At 44.8% G+C, this 14,127-nt stretch overlaps 1 protein-coding gene across 2 annotated transcripts in view; it reads right to left on the reverse strand.

The window, feature by feature from the left end:
* Positions 1 to 14,127, reverse strand: part of LOC147641123 (uncharacterized) — a 97,920-nt gene that overhangs the window by 29,284 nt on the left and 54,509 nt on the right. For both annotated transcript variants that reach the window (XM_086818335.1, XM_086818343.1), the window contains exon 3: positions 12,646 to 12,691. In XM_086818335.1, coding sequence (XP_086674461.1) covers positions 12,646 to 12,691 — 46 coding nt within the window. The remainder of the gene's footprint in view (positions 1 to 12,645; positions 12,692 to 14,127) is intronic.

Here is a 14,127-nt window from a genome sequence, read left to right on the forward strand (position 1 = left end):
CAAACCTGGAGGCTTTTGCCTGTCGAATTTCACCTTTTGACAAGTAATACATTGACGCACATAAGCCTCAATGTCTTTACGCATGCTTGGCCAAAAGAAATATCTCTGAATTATGCGAGTAGTAGGCATAATACCTCTATGACCAGCATAAGGTGGAGCGTGACATTCGTCCATAACCTTTGGACGCAAATCCTTCACCACACATAGGCAATTATCCTTCATGAGATAACCCTCATTGATAACATAAGAGGCATGTGAATGACCAGCCATCAAATCAGTCCAGATATGGCAAAAATCAGCATCCAAATGATACAAATCTCTCATAGCAGATAGATCTCCATGAGAGGCCACTGAGACTGCAGCAATATAAGGCCTCCTAGATAGTGCATCGGCCACCACATTTTTCTTTCCTGGAGTATGCACAATCTGAAAATGAAACATGGAAAGAAAATTTGCCATTCTCATTTGCTTCTCTGAAAGCTTGGTTTGAGATAGGAAGTATCTCAAGCTTTGATGATCTGTCTTGACCACAAATTCAGCCCCAAGAAGATAATGTTTCCAAATCTTTAAGGCGTGAATTACAGCCAAGAGCTCTTTCTCATAGATATCCATATGAAGCTCAGCATCATGCAAACGACGGCTCTCGTATGCAACTGCATGCCCTTCTTGATTTAGGACAGCTCCTATGCAATCACCACAAGCATCACATTCAACCACGAATGACTTGTGCAAGTCAGGAACAATCAATACTGGTCCACATATGATCGCATGCTTGAGCTGCAAGAAAGCATCCTGTTCCTTTGAAGTCCATTTGAACACAGTTTTCTTCTTCGTGAGATCATGTAGAGGAGTGGCAATCATAGCAAAATGCCTTATGAAACGCCTGTAGTACGAACATAATCCCAGAAAACTACGTACTTGATGTACGTTTTGCAATTCGGGCCAATTCCGAATAGTCTCTATCTTTGCAGGATCCATTGTAACTCCATCCTTGGATACAATATGTCCCAGATAATGAATCTCTGAAAGGAAAAACTCACTTTTCTTGGCATTGACGAAAAGTTTATGCTTCCGCAACTCTTCGAACACTGTGACCAAATGAGTTCTGTGTTCCTGCTCATTCTTGGAGAAAACCAAGATGTCATCAAAGAAGACTCCTGTAAACTTGCGATGGGATCGGAATATCCTATCCATCATACGATTAAAAGTAGCAGGAGCATTGGTGAGACCAAAAGGCATTACCAAGAATTCATATAATCCGAAGGCTGTCCTGAATGCAGTCTTATGGACATCTTGCGGTACCACACGTATCTGGTGATAACCACTCTTCAAATCAAGCCTGCTAAAGCAAGCTGAGCCATCAAGCTTATCCAAGATATCATCAATACGTGGAATAGGAAATCTGTTCTTGATGGTAAGCTTGTTCAAAGCTCTATAGTCAACACACATACAGAATGATCCGTCCTTCTTTTGAACTAGAAGCACAGGAGAGCAGTAAGGTGAGGAACTGGGCTGAACCAAACCTTTCTCTAAAAGCTCGTTTACCTGCTTCATAATTTCTTCTTGTTGTGCGGCACTCACTCGGTATGCGGGTTTGTTAGGTGGAGAACTACCTGGCACAAGATCTATGCAATGATCTTCGGGCCTTTGGGGAGGTAGTTCACCTGGCAATGAGTCAGCAAAACAGTCTTTGAATGCATTAAGAAAATTCAGCCTATCATTAGACATAGCATCCACACTTTGATGATTTGGCACAAGACTATCACGCACAAAAATCAAGTACGCTGAAAGACTCTTTTTCATTGCTTTATTAATTTGGATGTGTGATACAACTGGGATGGAATCCCCTTCTTTGCCAGCATCAATAAAGTGCATGCGGCCTTTATGCATAAAAGAAATCATATTGGACTTGTAGTCTTTGCGGGGCTCAAGCCTATGATGCCACGGCTTGCCCAACAATGCATCACATCCATTCAAAGGAGCAACTAAGAAATGCTCATTGTCAAGGTAGCCCTGAATATGAATACGCAACTTCCCAATCAAAGGGGTAACCTGCACCTCTTTACCAATGAATGCAGCTTCGGCTTCAATCTGAGGTCCCATGCTTTCAACCTCAATTCCCAATGCAGCTGCCATTTGCATAGAGATGAAATTGTCAGTTGCACAGTCATCAAACATGAAGAGTGCGGGCTGATCCTTAACTTGCCCCCATGCCTTGCAAACCATTCTCTCCTTAGCATCATGACCTGTATTACCTTGCACATCAGGAACTGCATGAACATTTGCTTTGGTATGCTTGTCCTCGTGCTTTGGTTTGCGATCTGGGCATTGCCGGAACATGTGGTCTTTGCTACCACAAGAAAAGCATTTTCCATCCTTAGCATATTGCTCTCTTTGCTCCGGGGTTAAGCCAAATTTGTTCTTTCTTGGGCCCTGTTCTTTATTTTCAGCTTTACCACCCTTGTAAGGCTCCCGGAAATTCTTTTTAGGTGGCTGTCCGCCCTTTTGCTGATTTGGGATAGCCTTGTCCTTCGCCTTGGAACCTCCTTGATCTTGCTTGATCTTGAGCACCAATTGCTCAGTAGCAAGGGCAGAAGCTGTGAGTTGTTGCAACGTATGTTTTGGGTGCAATTCAATACCCGATCTATAAGCAGGTTGCAATCCAGAACGAAACTTCCTCTTTCTTTCCTCCTCAGAGATTAGCATGAAGGGAGTCACTTCCAGCAACACTTTCCAAAATTTATTCACATACTGTTGCACACTCTCATTATCTTTTTGTTCCAGCCTGTCCCACTTTTGAGTGAGAGTTTGCTCTGCATTGGGTGGCAGGAACTGAGCATAAAATCTGTCTTTGAATTCCTTCCAAGTAGAGATGGGATCCTTGGTGATCTTTTCGGTGATCCACCAATGGGCAGCAGTGCCTTTCAGAAACATGCTAGCATGGCGCACCTTCGACTTTTCTGTGAAATCCTCATCACTAAAGGCAATGTCGAACTGTGCCACAAACGCTAACACCTTAGAAGCATCATGTTCACCATGAAAGACATCAAATTTGACAGATTTATCACCTGCTTTGAACTCCTTGAGCTTCCTGGCATGAGGCTCATGGTCCTCTCTTTTTCTTTTCCCTTTATCCAACGGGGTAGCCCTGTCTGCATGGGCTCCATGGGCCGTCATAGAAGCTTCATGGGGCACGGTGGCATGTGCTCCATGAACTCGAAGCTCAGATGCATGTGACTTACCTGCATATGGCATGGTCTCTCCATGAGACAACTCAGAAGGCAAAATTTTTCTGGAAGCAGACCTGTCACCATGAGATACATATCTTGCATGCATGTGACTTTCGTGCCCTCCATGAGCACTGGCATACATATTTCTGTCAGGCTTAGTGCCTTGGGGAGAGGATGCATGACGAGAAGTGACAGTCACCTCTTCCTTTTGCATATAAGATTTCAGCCTCTGGGATGCAGGATCTCCATGCTTTAAACGAGGTGGATTTCTGAATTTTAGCTCTCCGTCATCCCCCTCTTTGATATCACCTTTGCGAAGGAGATAGGCAAGTGCCAACTCCCTTGGTTTCTTGCCCACTTCACGAGCCATTGATTCAAAGGTTACATCAACCATAGCATCTGCCTTCCTGGCTTCAATAGCACTTTGCAGATGAGGATCTTCATGCAAAAACTTCAATTCTTGCTCTTGAGCCTGCAAAAGTTTTCTCATATGTTCCATTTCAGCCCTCATAGCATCAGGGTCTTGTTCAAGCATAACTGTCTTTCCTGGAGACAGTTGACCTTTGGATTCACTATCCAGAACCCTTTCAAGAGGCTTGTGTCTACCTCGCAGGGCATCAGACCCACGAGAAGCACTAGAGAGACCCCTCGAATTTGGTACTTCCAAAGGGTTGCCTTGGCTGTCCATTGTGTTCAAAGTTTGCTAAAAGCGGGATGTCCAATACACAGGTTCGTTTCCCCACTAGGAAGAGGGAAACAACCGTGCTCTGATACCAATGAAACCGATCCCGTCAAGTGGGAAAGACTCAATTGGACACCTACACGTTTAATAGCACAACTTTAAAACCACAAATATGAAATGGACAACTTAAAACAACTTGAAATTTAAATGAACAGAAATGGAAAGATGGACACCAGCACTGGGGCCGGAACGGGCCGACCCCCCCCTCAATATATGATATATTTATTGGGAGTATTTAAAGAATACAATGCTCCATGGGTTCTGAGAACCAGATCATGTCCATGTACATATGAAAACAGTATTAAACAAAATAGCTCGAATTTCGATGTAGAAAAACTCGGAGCAGAACGACCACTAGTGTGGTCCAATCACTACGGTCCTGTGCTTTCACTGGACTCCGCGGAGAGCACCACACTGGTGTTCCGAGACCACGCACAGACAGGCGCTCTCGTACTAACGCCTGGCTCTCCCGATCTCAGCACCTTTGGACCGAGGTTCGCCCATATAGCTTGGACAACCCGGCACCGAACGGGTGTAGGCCGAGCAGGACGACTCTTTTACCAGATTTAAACATTGAATGCTTTACTCAAATCTGAAAATCACTTACTTGTAATTGGTTGATAAAAGACCAAAACTTGCGGAATGATGAAGTCTTCCAGGTGATGAAGAAGCAGTTGCCTCGTGGTGAACTAACAAGACAAGCACCACCACGAAGGGTACAGCCACCTGCTGTGAGAGAAGAAGTGCACAATCACTTGCAGCCTGCTGGACAGTAAGAGCAACCACCGTTTGCCGGGGTGATGAATGTGACAGTATGGTCAAGAGGCATCTGGCTGCAACCTGTGCCGACTGACGTGCAGGGTGATCAGCCGCCAGCTGAAGAACTAGTGTAGCCAGCCGAGGGATTGCAGAAGCGCAGGTTGTTGGAGAAGATTTTGGCAGCGCACAGCTTGCAAGAGATGGTACAGGCTGCTTGCAAAGTCACTTGCTGTGGGGGGCAGCGCAGCTTGTTTTGGCTGCCTGTCACACGTACACAGAGCCGCCTTCAAGGTTGCCTGGCGAAGGAAAAGGCAGCCTGCTGGTGAATCAACGCAGCCACCTGTAGCAGAATTCAGTCGCCAGCAGAAGAGATGGGAAGAGTCGCCTGTAGAGGGGCAGTTGCAGCCAGCCTATGGAGGGGCAGCCGCCTCTTGTGCAGCTTTAGTATCCTGACTGCAGTATACAGCAGCCGGGTTATGACCAGAAGAAGAGATGGCCCCTCTTGAGAGCATGCGCCTGTTGCAAGTGTGGGAGAGCAGCCGTATAGCAGCAACACGGTGAACTCCAGCCGCCAGGAAGAGGCGATGGATGATCAACGCCAAGATGATGCGATGCTTTTTCACTTGAGAGAGAGAACTTTTTTAATAAAATTAATGTGGAGATAACCTTAGCTTGCATGTGGGGAATTAGTGGGGGTTGGTGACACCCACCCCCACACTCACTTAAAAGTGAGGCTCCCCACCTTGGCCCCAAAGTGGGTGCCCAAAGGGGGTGCCCACTTTTAAATAAGTGTGAATCCCCTAACCTTATAAATCAAAGGGTTAGAATTTTAAATATTAAAACAACATGTACCATATACTTACCACCTGTTCACATGCACTGAAACTCGTCAGAATACAGAGCACACTTCACGACTCACTGGCAGGCGTCCCCGCTCAGTAAGTAACACGTCAAGCAGGCAAACACACGAATACATGTCATGCGAAAACAGTTTCAAGCATGCAAAATATGTGTGCATGTGCAAAAGTAACATGGACATATCTCCCGTTCATGGAACATGTACAAAATATCTGTCGGCACAAAACTGGCACGACATAAAAAATATAAAATCCTGGTCTTCCTATGGAGTGACAGTCCCATAGGTAAGACACAGTTCCAGGCACGAGTTTCCCTAGGTGTGACAGTCCCATAGGTAAAACACGGCACGAATACTGGCTCTTCCATGGCGTGACAGTCCCATGGATCGAACACAGTCCAGGTCATACACGGGTGGCACTGATCTGGCTCCCGTCCATACAACACCATCCTGCTAACACACGGGTGGCACCAGTCTGGCTCCCGTCCATGTCAGCAAAATACTGGCCTCTTCACATGAGACACTGGCCTGGCCTCAAGTGAACGAGACGCAAAAATGTGGGAATGGACCAAATGGTCGGCCAATTGGTGACAGCTTGGCACTCAAAAGACCAATGATCTAATTTTTGTGAGCGCCAATTTGCGTCTTCTTGAGCGTTATGAGAACCCCCAATCTTGGAAGCATTGGTCAGAGGAGGATGAGAAAGGTTCAGAGGCATAGGAGCAGTCCACTTTACTACTTGACCCGATAGCTAGTTCTAGCGAAGCAAGGGGTTGCGGCTCCAAGCTTAGATGATGATCTCTCGCAAGTTTGAGTCTACTCATGAGTTCCAAACTTGGTTGATGTATTTGCATTGTACTTTGTATTCTAGATTTAACAAGAAATTGAGTTGATCTTGAGGTGTCCTTTCTTTTCTTGCTCTAAACGTGTGCTCTTTTATGCAAATTTGAGAAAGTCTGGCTGTTGTGTTTGTAATTACTAGTTTTGGTTCAGTAATTTTATTAATCAAGTATATGTGCTGTTTCCTACCAGTTTTCGTTTCCCACTGGTTTTTTCATTTCTATTTCCGGGGAGGTGCCGTTTCCGTTCCCGTTTCTTGTTTCTAGTGATTATGGTGCAGAGTGACATTTGCCAGACCGGGGGCAAAGGTGGCGCTATCTTAAGTGGTAGGTGCTTGGGCAGCCATATTGGTCAACTCTATGCGAACCACCTGTGCAGCAAAACTCACCTTCATGCTCAGGAGCAGATCCGCGAGTTGTGAATCCATGAGGAATAGCTAGGAACCAGTGATAGAGCTAAGATAACCCAAACCCAAACCCAAACCTGACCTTGTGCAGGCCACGAAGCTAGGGGCTCTACCCTATCCAAGAAGTCAACACACACGCATGCCAAAAAAAAAAATTTTGCAAGTTCCCTCGGCTTTGATACCACCTTGTAGATCCCTTGGGCTTTTAGAATAGAAAGGGGAGCAACTGACCTCAAACACCCAAAACACACAATAGCCTAAAAATCTATTGTATTGTATTATGTACAAAGAAAATGTTTACAACTGAATTTCCAAGTGCAAAATGTGGCTGAAATTGTTGACCACAAATCTTAGCCCAATACCCTGCTGTCGATCCTCCTTGGCCAGCCTGTACTCTAGAGAAACGCTATGATTGGCTTGATCGTTGGAGAAATACGAGATGAACAATCGAGGAACTGAATCCCTCTTTAAAGTTTAAATAGCAAAATCACTCCAGGTCCGCATTCAGGTTGACCAGCCCCTTCAACCTACAAAATAATGTCAAAAAACACTTCAAATGTTTGAATGTTGTGCCCAAGGGGTGTCCCATCTTTAGGTGCCTTGATTGGGCACTTATGGGGCTCCAAAAAGGGCCCCAGAATCGGCTGTCCAAACTTGACCTAAAATACTGTGATTGTCCATGCCTGTAGAGTCGGGCTAAAGCTTAGCTTAATCTTGGATTAATCTCAATTCAGTGGAGGGATTCTTCATGCACAACACCCAATTTATATCTCTCAATTTTTGGCTTCTTTCACATGCTAGGCCATACACTCCCTTGCCCAATGCTTGGCCAATTACTCCTCTAAGGTGTATACCCTTTTGGGCCTTTGACCTTGTTCTTTCAATTAATGCCTTTTGGGTGGTCCCTTAGGCATTTCTACCTCACATTGGCCACCTCAAGCATTGGCTAAGTCCTGTACACTCCCTAAATACACACCTGCCCGTAGGGGACTCCCGTCAAATGTATTTTATGAGTAAGCCTATTAAAAGTATTCGCTTGACCATATCATTTGCAGAGATATGTACATTAAGTGGACACTTCAGGCGCCTAAACACTTGTACTTCGTGTATGACCTATGAGGTCGATTTCCGCTCTGTTTTTGAAAGGCTGAAAATTTGCAGGTGTGTTTTGAGGGGTCAAACAGTGTCAGAATTTGGGGCTTTTTGGCTTGGGTGACTTGGAAGAAGATGAGGAGCACAATGGTTGAAAAAAAGATGGGAGCTCCAATGGCAGTGTCAGTGCCGCCGCCACCGTTGGCAAGCCGCGGGCAGCAAGTGGCTGGATTGGGCTGAGCTGCCTCTTTTCGGGCAGCGGAGGCAGAAATCCCCAAATCGAAAAATTGAAAAGGGGGAGCTACTACAAATGTGAGTCCCCAGAATCACAAAGCCTTATGCTCTGATACGAAATGTTGGAGAGATTCTCCAGCCAAGCACAAAAATCCACTCTCAAAGAAGCACAGTCATGAGAGTACAAGGAGAGGCACACAAAGCAATGTTGTGGATTATGTGCAAAAGTACAAAAATATGTGAACCCCATAAGTGGTTCACATGTACAAGAGTTCCGAGGAAAAAACCTCTCCTAAAGAGAGTAAAAGTGCCCTGGCAAGTCCTGGTGTTCACACACCACTCCCCATATGACAGATGTCAACAGCAAGCACATCACTCCTGTATATACAAATACACAAGGCTGAACCCAAAAGCTTGCTCAACCATCAACCCCTCAACACTTAGGTGTACTGTAAGATCCTCCCAGGAACTTACCTAAATCACAGACTAAACACTAGGTTAGTCCGCATCCGCATACCTCCCTCGAGCCAAGGGGCTAGATCCATGCCAAATCAGCCATGTCGTCCCATACCACCAAAGCCTGCCCATACAGGCCCTCGGCAAGACTATCTCCGCCATGTACACAACAGGAGTATGACTACTCTGGGCCAAGCACCAACCAACTGTCAATCTCCCATGATAATGACCCACACCTCACTTATATAGTGATAACTGCTACTATTAATAACCATCTGGTAGTAAATAGCTAGTTCGCATGGATTTATTAACAAGGAACTTTAGTCGCCCTTATCTGCTTGCTTTCCCTAATCTTAGGGTCTCCTAACCGTGACCCTAATCTTGAGGATTAGTATTTGGTACGTAACAAAATTCCCCTCCCCAGACATTTACTCCTACATGAAGTCAAGGAATCAATGGTACAACTAGCTACCGTCTCCTCAGTCCCCAGTTTCTTCTAGAGTCTACTCTCATGGAAAATTGGATGAAGTCGCACATCAAGAGGTAATTCCAGCTTATAGGCCACCTCACCAATCTTTTCAAAATCCAGTAAGGTCCAGCCCTCTTTACAACATATGCGAAAGGCGCCTACTTATGGGTGTTCAAGTCGTTGAGCAATAAGCAACAGGACAACAATCTCTCTACAAACCAACCAGCATATACAGACCCTATATAAGCATGGGCTTGGCAAAGGGCTAAATCATCTCAAAATCCAGTAAGGTCCAGCCCTCTTTACAACATATGGGAAAGACGCCTACTTATGGGTGTTTATTCAAGTCGTTGAGCAATAAGCAACAGGACAACAATCTCTCTACAAACCAACCAGCATATACAGACCCTATATAAGCATGGGCTTGGCAAAGGGCTAAATCATCTCATATTCACAATTGTTGAAGCACTACAAGGGCCAAGACAGCCAAAGGGAGGCTAACGCCAAGGTGAACTTGAAGGTCAAGAACAGGTCATCTCCAGGCTGCTGTTTTCCAACCAAGCAAGGTCTCCCAAAAGTCAGTCATTCACATCATTCGATAAAGCAAATACACTAGTCCTTGGTGGGGGCACTTCAGAGGATATTTGGGATCCTATCCTGTGTACTTGTCTCCTCCCCCTCCAAACGCAACACCCCCCCCGTGCAGGCCTCCATTACATTGTGCTATCATTAAGAACCAAGGTGCCGAATATTCATTATCAAAGTATAATCTTGTCTGTAAGCTTCTGCATGTTAGATTGCCCCGCTTGTAGAGGTGGGGACATAACCCTAGGGATTCGTTGGTTTCACAAGTTCCACCCACACATTGACTGGGAGCAGCACACTTTTCGTATTCTCTGGAATGTGTCCAAGGCTCCTATGATCATCAAGTGTGAGCCAAGGATACCTAACTTTCCTCTCATAAGCCACATACAAGCTAAACGAGAAATGCGGAATGATGCACATTGTGCAGTGATCTATGTTCACACCACCCATACAAGAAGTACTAGGCCCTACATGACCCGTTCCAAAAGATTTTCCTTCGGGACAATCTTTCTCCCAAGCTTCACCTGTCTAGGCTGGAGGATCACAAGATAGATCTCCTCAAGGCTCAAAGCCAACCAAGCAAGTTTCCGTATCGTCTTAGTAGGACTATTGAATCAGAGTTGGATTGCCAATTCCGAGAATTATTGTAAGCAGGTTTCATACCTTCAAGTGTGTCTCCTTTTGCAACACCGATCCCTTTCATTAAGAAAAAGAATGGATCTTCCACACTTTGTGGATTATCATGCTCCGAATAAGCTGACAATCAAGAGAAAGTTTCCAATGTCTCGGATTGATTGTATCTTACAGAGGATCAATGGAGCCAAGGTGTTTTCGTAGCTCGACTTGAAGAGTGGATACCATTAGGTATGGATTGTCGATGGGGACATTCCCAAGACAACCTTCCATGCTGAACGAGCCCACTATGAGTTTTTGGTCATGCCTTTCGGTCTAACAAACACCCCGGCGGTATTTAACTGCATGATGATGCGTTTTTTTAGGGACTTGATTGGAAAGTGTCTTGATTTTCTTGGATGACATTTGTATTTCCAACGACGATAGAGCAACACGACATTGACGTCGAAAAAGTGATGAAGTTGTTGGAAAGTAACGAGCGTTATGTCAATGAAAAGAAATCGGAGATCTAAATGTTTGAGGTTCATTACCTTGGATATATTATTAGTACCGAAGCCATCCAATTAAATCCCGCCAAAGTGGCAAAAATCCTAAATTAGAAGATTCAAGAAACAACATATGGTATACGGTCGTTTGTGGAAATTTGCTTAGCATATTCCACCCACATCGACAAGTTTTCTGGCATCTCAACAACTCTCATAGATCTACTCGAGGATGTCAAAACTCATAGGCCACTAGCATCCACGACTCTGCGTGGACTGCAAGCTTTCAAGGACCTCAAGGTTTCTTTAGCAAAGGCCCCTTGTTTAGCACTTGCCTCATGGGATGATCCATTCCAGGAAATCACCGATGCGAGTAACATCACCACTAGAGCTTTGCTAAAGCAGAATGATCATCCACTTACTTACATGTCTCGTAAGCCGATCTCTGCAGAGAAGAATTACTCAATCTATGTTCGAGAACTCCTTGCAGTGATCCAAGCCCTAAAACATTGGAAACATTTCCTATCTGGGCGCATTGAGATGGCTTCAAACGATGCCAATTACACAATGGAGTGACCGGCAGCACCACTGCTCGAGCCAGATCTTCTAGAAATTTGGTGGCATGATTGAGTACATTCCAAGCAAGGCCAACCCAATGGCCAATGCATTGAGCAAGAAAGGAACTGTTTCCTATATCCAATCCACACGGATGGAGCTCGCATGTATATGACTAGACGAGATGAAGCACAAGTATGCGGATGCCAATGAATACGGTACTCGGTGGGAACAGGCATTGGATGCCCACAGGACCGTGCCATTTCTTGATACCGCATGATTGGCTTTTCTACAAAAGTCGACTCTGTATCTTGAAGAAGTTTAGGACAACTATTCTCCATGACGCCCATGACACTATCATTGGCGGTCATAGAGGCATGAACCCAATGTTGGAGAAGATAGAGAGGAAATTCTTTCGGCCCACAATGAGGCGATACATGTTCACTTATGTACAACATTGTCCCCTTTGTCGAAAGGTAAAAGCATCGCATGGGAAGAATACAGGGTTATTTCAGCCGTTGCCGATTCCCGATGGCTCTTTCGAAGATATATCTATGGATTTCGTGACAAATTTGCCTCCTAGTCCAGGTAAGTGTAACACGCAATGTTCAACGATTGTTGATCGTTTTAGCAATTATTCCTTGCCGGACTAATGTTACTGCCAAAGATGTTGCAAAATTGTTTATCCGGCATTGGTACCCAATTGGTAGCATACCTATGACCATTCTATCAGATCGTGATGCCACGTTCACCAATCATTTTTAGAGGACATTGTTTAAAGCGACGGCATTTATTTATGCCTATTTTTCCTAGTCGTTAGGGGCCAACAGCTATAGATCCAACCGACCAGCATATGGAAGTGCCTATATGAGGGAACTTCAGTCTTTTGCATGAATCAACTCATATATTCAGCAAGAGCCATGGTTCAAGGGCATCGACAGCCAAGGAGAACCTAGGTGGAAGGTGTGATCAAGGGTCATCTTTAGGGTGAAAGTCATCTAAGCCAAGTGAAGGTCTTCAGGTCAGTTCAGTCCTGGTTATTTACAGCCAGCAGACTGTCATTCTACTCATACAATAAAGTAAATACACTATACGTGGTGGGGGGCCTTGAGAGGGTATTTGGGACCCAACACTGTGTATTGTCTCTCTTCTCTCTTTGGCCTCTTATTCCCATATCATTGTGCTATACATCATCAAGAACAGCAGGGCTGAAAGTTATTTATCAAAGTATAATCCTCATCTATAAGCTTCCGCATGTTACATCTGATGACACATAAGAATGGTACCCAAAAAGTGGATGGTGTACCTTCGGATGAAATAACATTTCTTGCTGCCTCGTTTGACGGAGGATCCTGTATCCAGGAGGGAAAAAATGTCAGCTGCTGCATGCATGAGAGAGGGCACATGCTTAAAACAAAACATGCTAAATATATCAATACATGAATTCAAAAGATTTGATCACATGCTTAATTTTTGCAAGTAGCGTGTCCTATTGAGGATAAATGTTCACTTAATGCTATGACTAGAAATCTCCATACAGACAAAAAAGCCAGATGCAGACCTTACTATCTTGTGAGCGTAGCTTGTATGGTAACAAACAAGCCTATATTGTGAAAGGTTTTGCCTTAAATAACTAGTCAGATAACAAGCATAAACCAAACAACTGAATCAAAAGTAACAAGAGTGCAATAAAGCATGCTGTTTCTTTGTACTCAGTAAGTAAGGAATACAAAAGACAATTGAAGGGGAGGGAGGGCACCAGCCCAGTTTTTATCACTAGCTTCACGTTGCTAATTATTCCCAGTTTTGTGTCCTTGCATAACCCCCCTCAATGTCCACCCAGCTTCCACAGAATGTCACTCCAATGTTTTCCCACTTGAAGCATTGGTGAAAATATCAACACAAGTCTCTTACGTCGGGAGAGACCAGCTCAATCTCGTGGGCCAGTAGGCCTACTCAAGTCTCTGATCACACACACAAACCTTTTATCTGTGTGCTTAATCAGCCATGGAGCACACCGTTAGCACCACATGCCCTCTGTCACCATTTGGTCCCTTCAATCGTCTAGACCAGTGTTTTACACACTAGGTGGAACCAAGGTGTGAACGGGGATTTTTTCCACAAAAGAAAGTAGGAGCATTAACCGGTAAAGTTTTGGCCTGAAAAGATGGCATCTGGTCAAAAGTAGTATAGGATTTTCATCATTAGAGTGATAAGTTAGTGTTTTCACACACTATTAACAAAGGGCTGGTCATATTATTATTATTGGACACGTATATGTGGACGCCTACTCCAATCTTGGGGAGCAAGTTTGGGAAAAGCTTAAAAGTAAGCTATTTTTTTGGAAGCAAAGCCACTTATGGCAAAAAGGGGAAAAGCACTGCAAATATAGCCATCCAAATTCATTAAAAAGGGGGCTGGCTTTGGGCATGCACTTACACCCTCAGCAACCAACAAACTCTCTCCCCCTCCTGCACTGAATTGTCCGTACAGCTGCCGCCACCAGAAAAGTAGCCGTACAGTCGTCGGCTTTCTCCCTCTTCTTCTATGCTAGACGTACGCTGCAACAAGGCTGTCAAGTTTTGTTCTCTCTGGCCATAAAGATTGGGCAGCCAACAATGTTCTTTTGTTCTCTCTCTACTCAGGCCGTATAGAGTACGACAGCCATACCACTCGCCTCCCTCTTTGTGCAGGCCGTACAGTGGAGCTGTAGGCAGCACAACACTCCTTTATCTCTACACTAACTGAACAGGGGCTGCCGACAAAAGCATGTCCGTACAGCCGCACA

The sequence above is a fragment of the Cibotium barometz genome, chromosome 2 (genome assembly GCF_041138505.1).
Source record: "Cibotium barometz isolate CiBa-2024 chromosome 2, ASM4113850v1, whole genome shotgun sequence".
Lineage (NCBI taxonomy): Eukaryota > Viridiplantae > Streptophyta > Polypodiopsida > Cyatheales > Cibotiaceae > Cibotium > Cibotium barometz.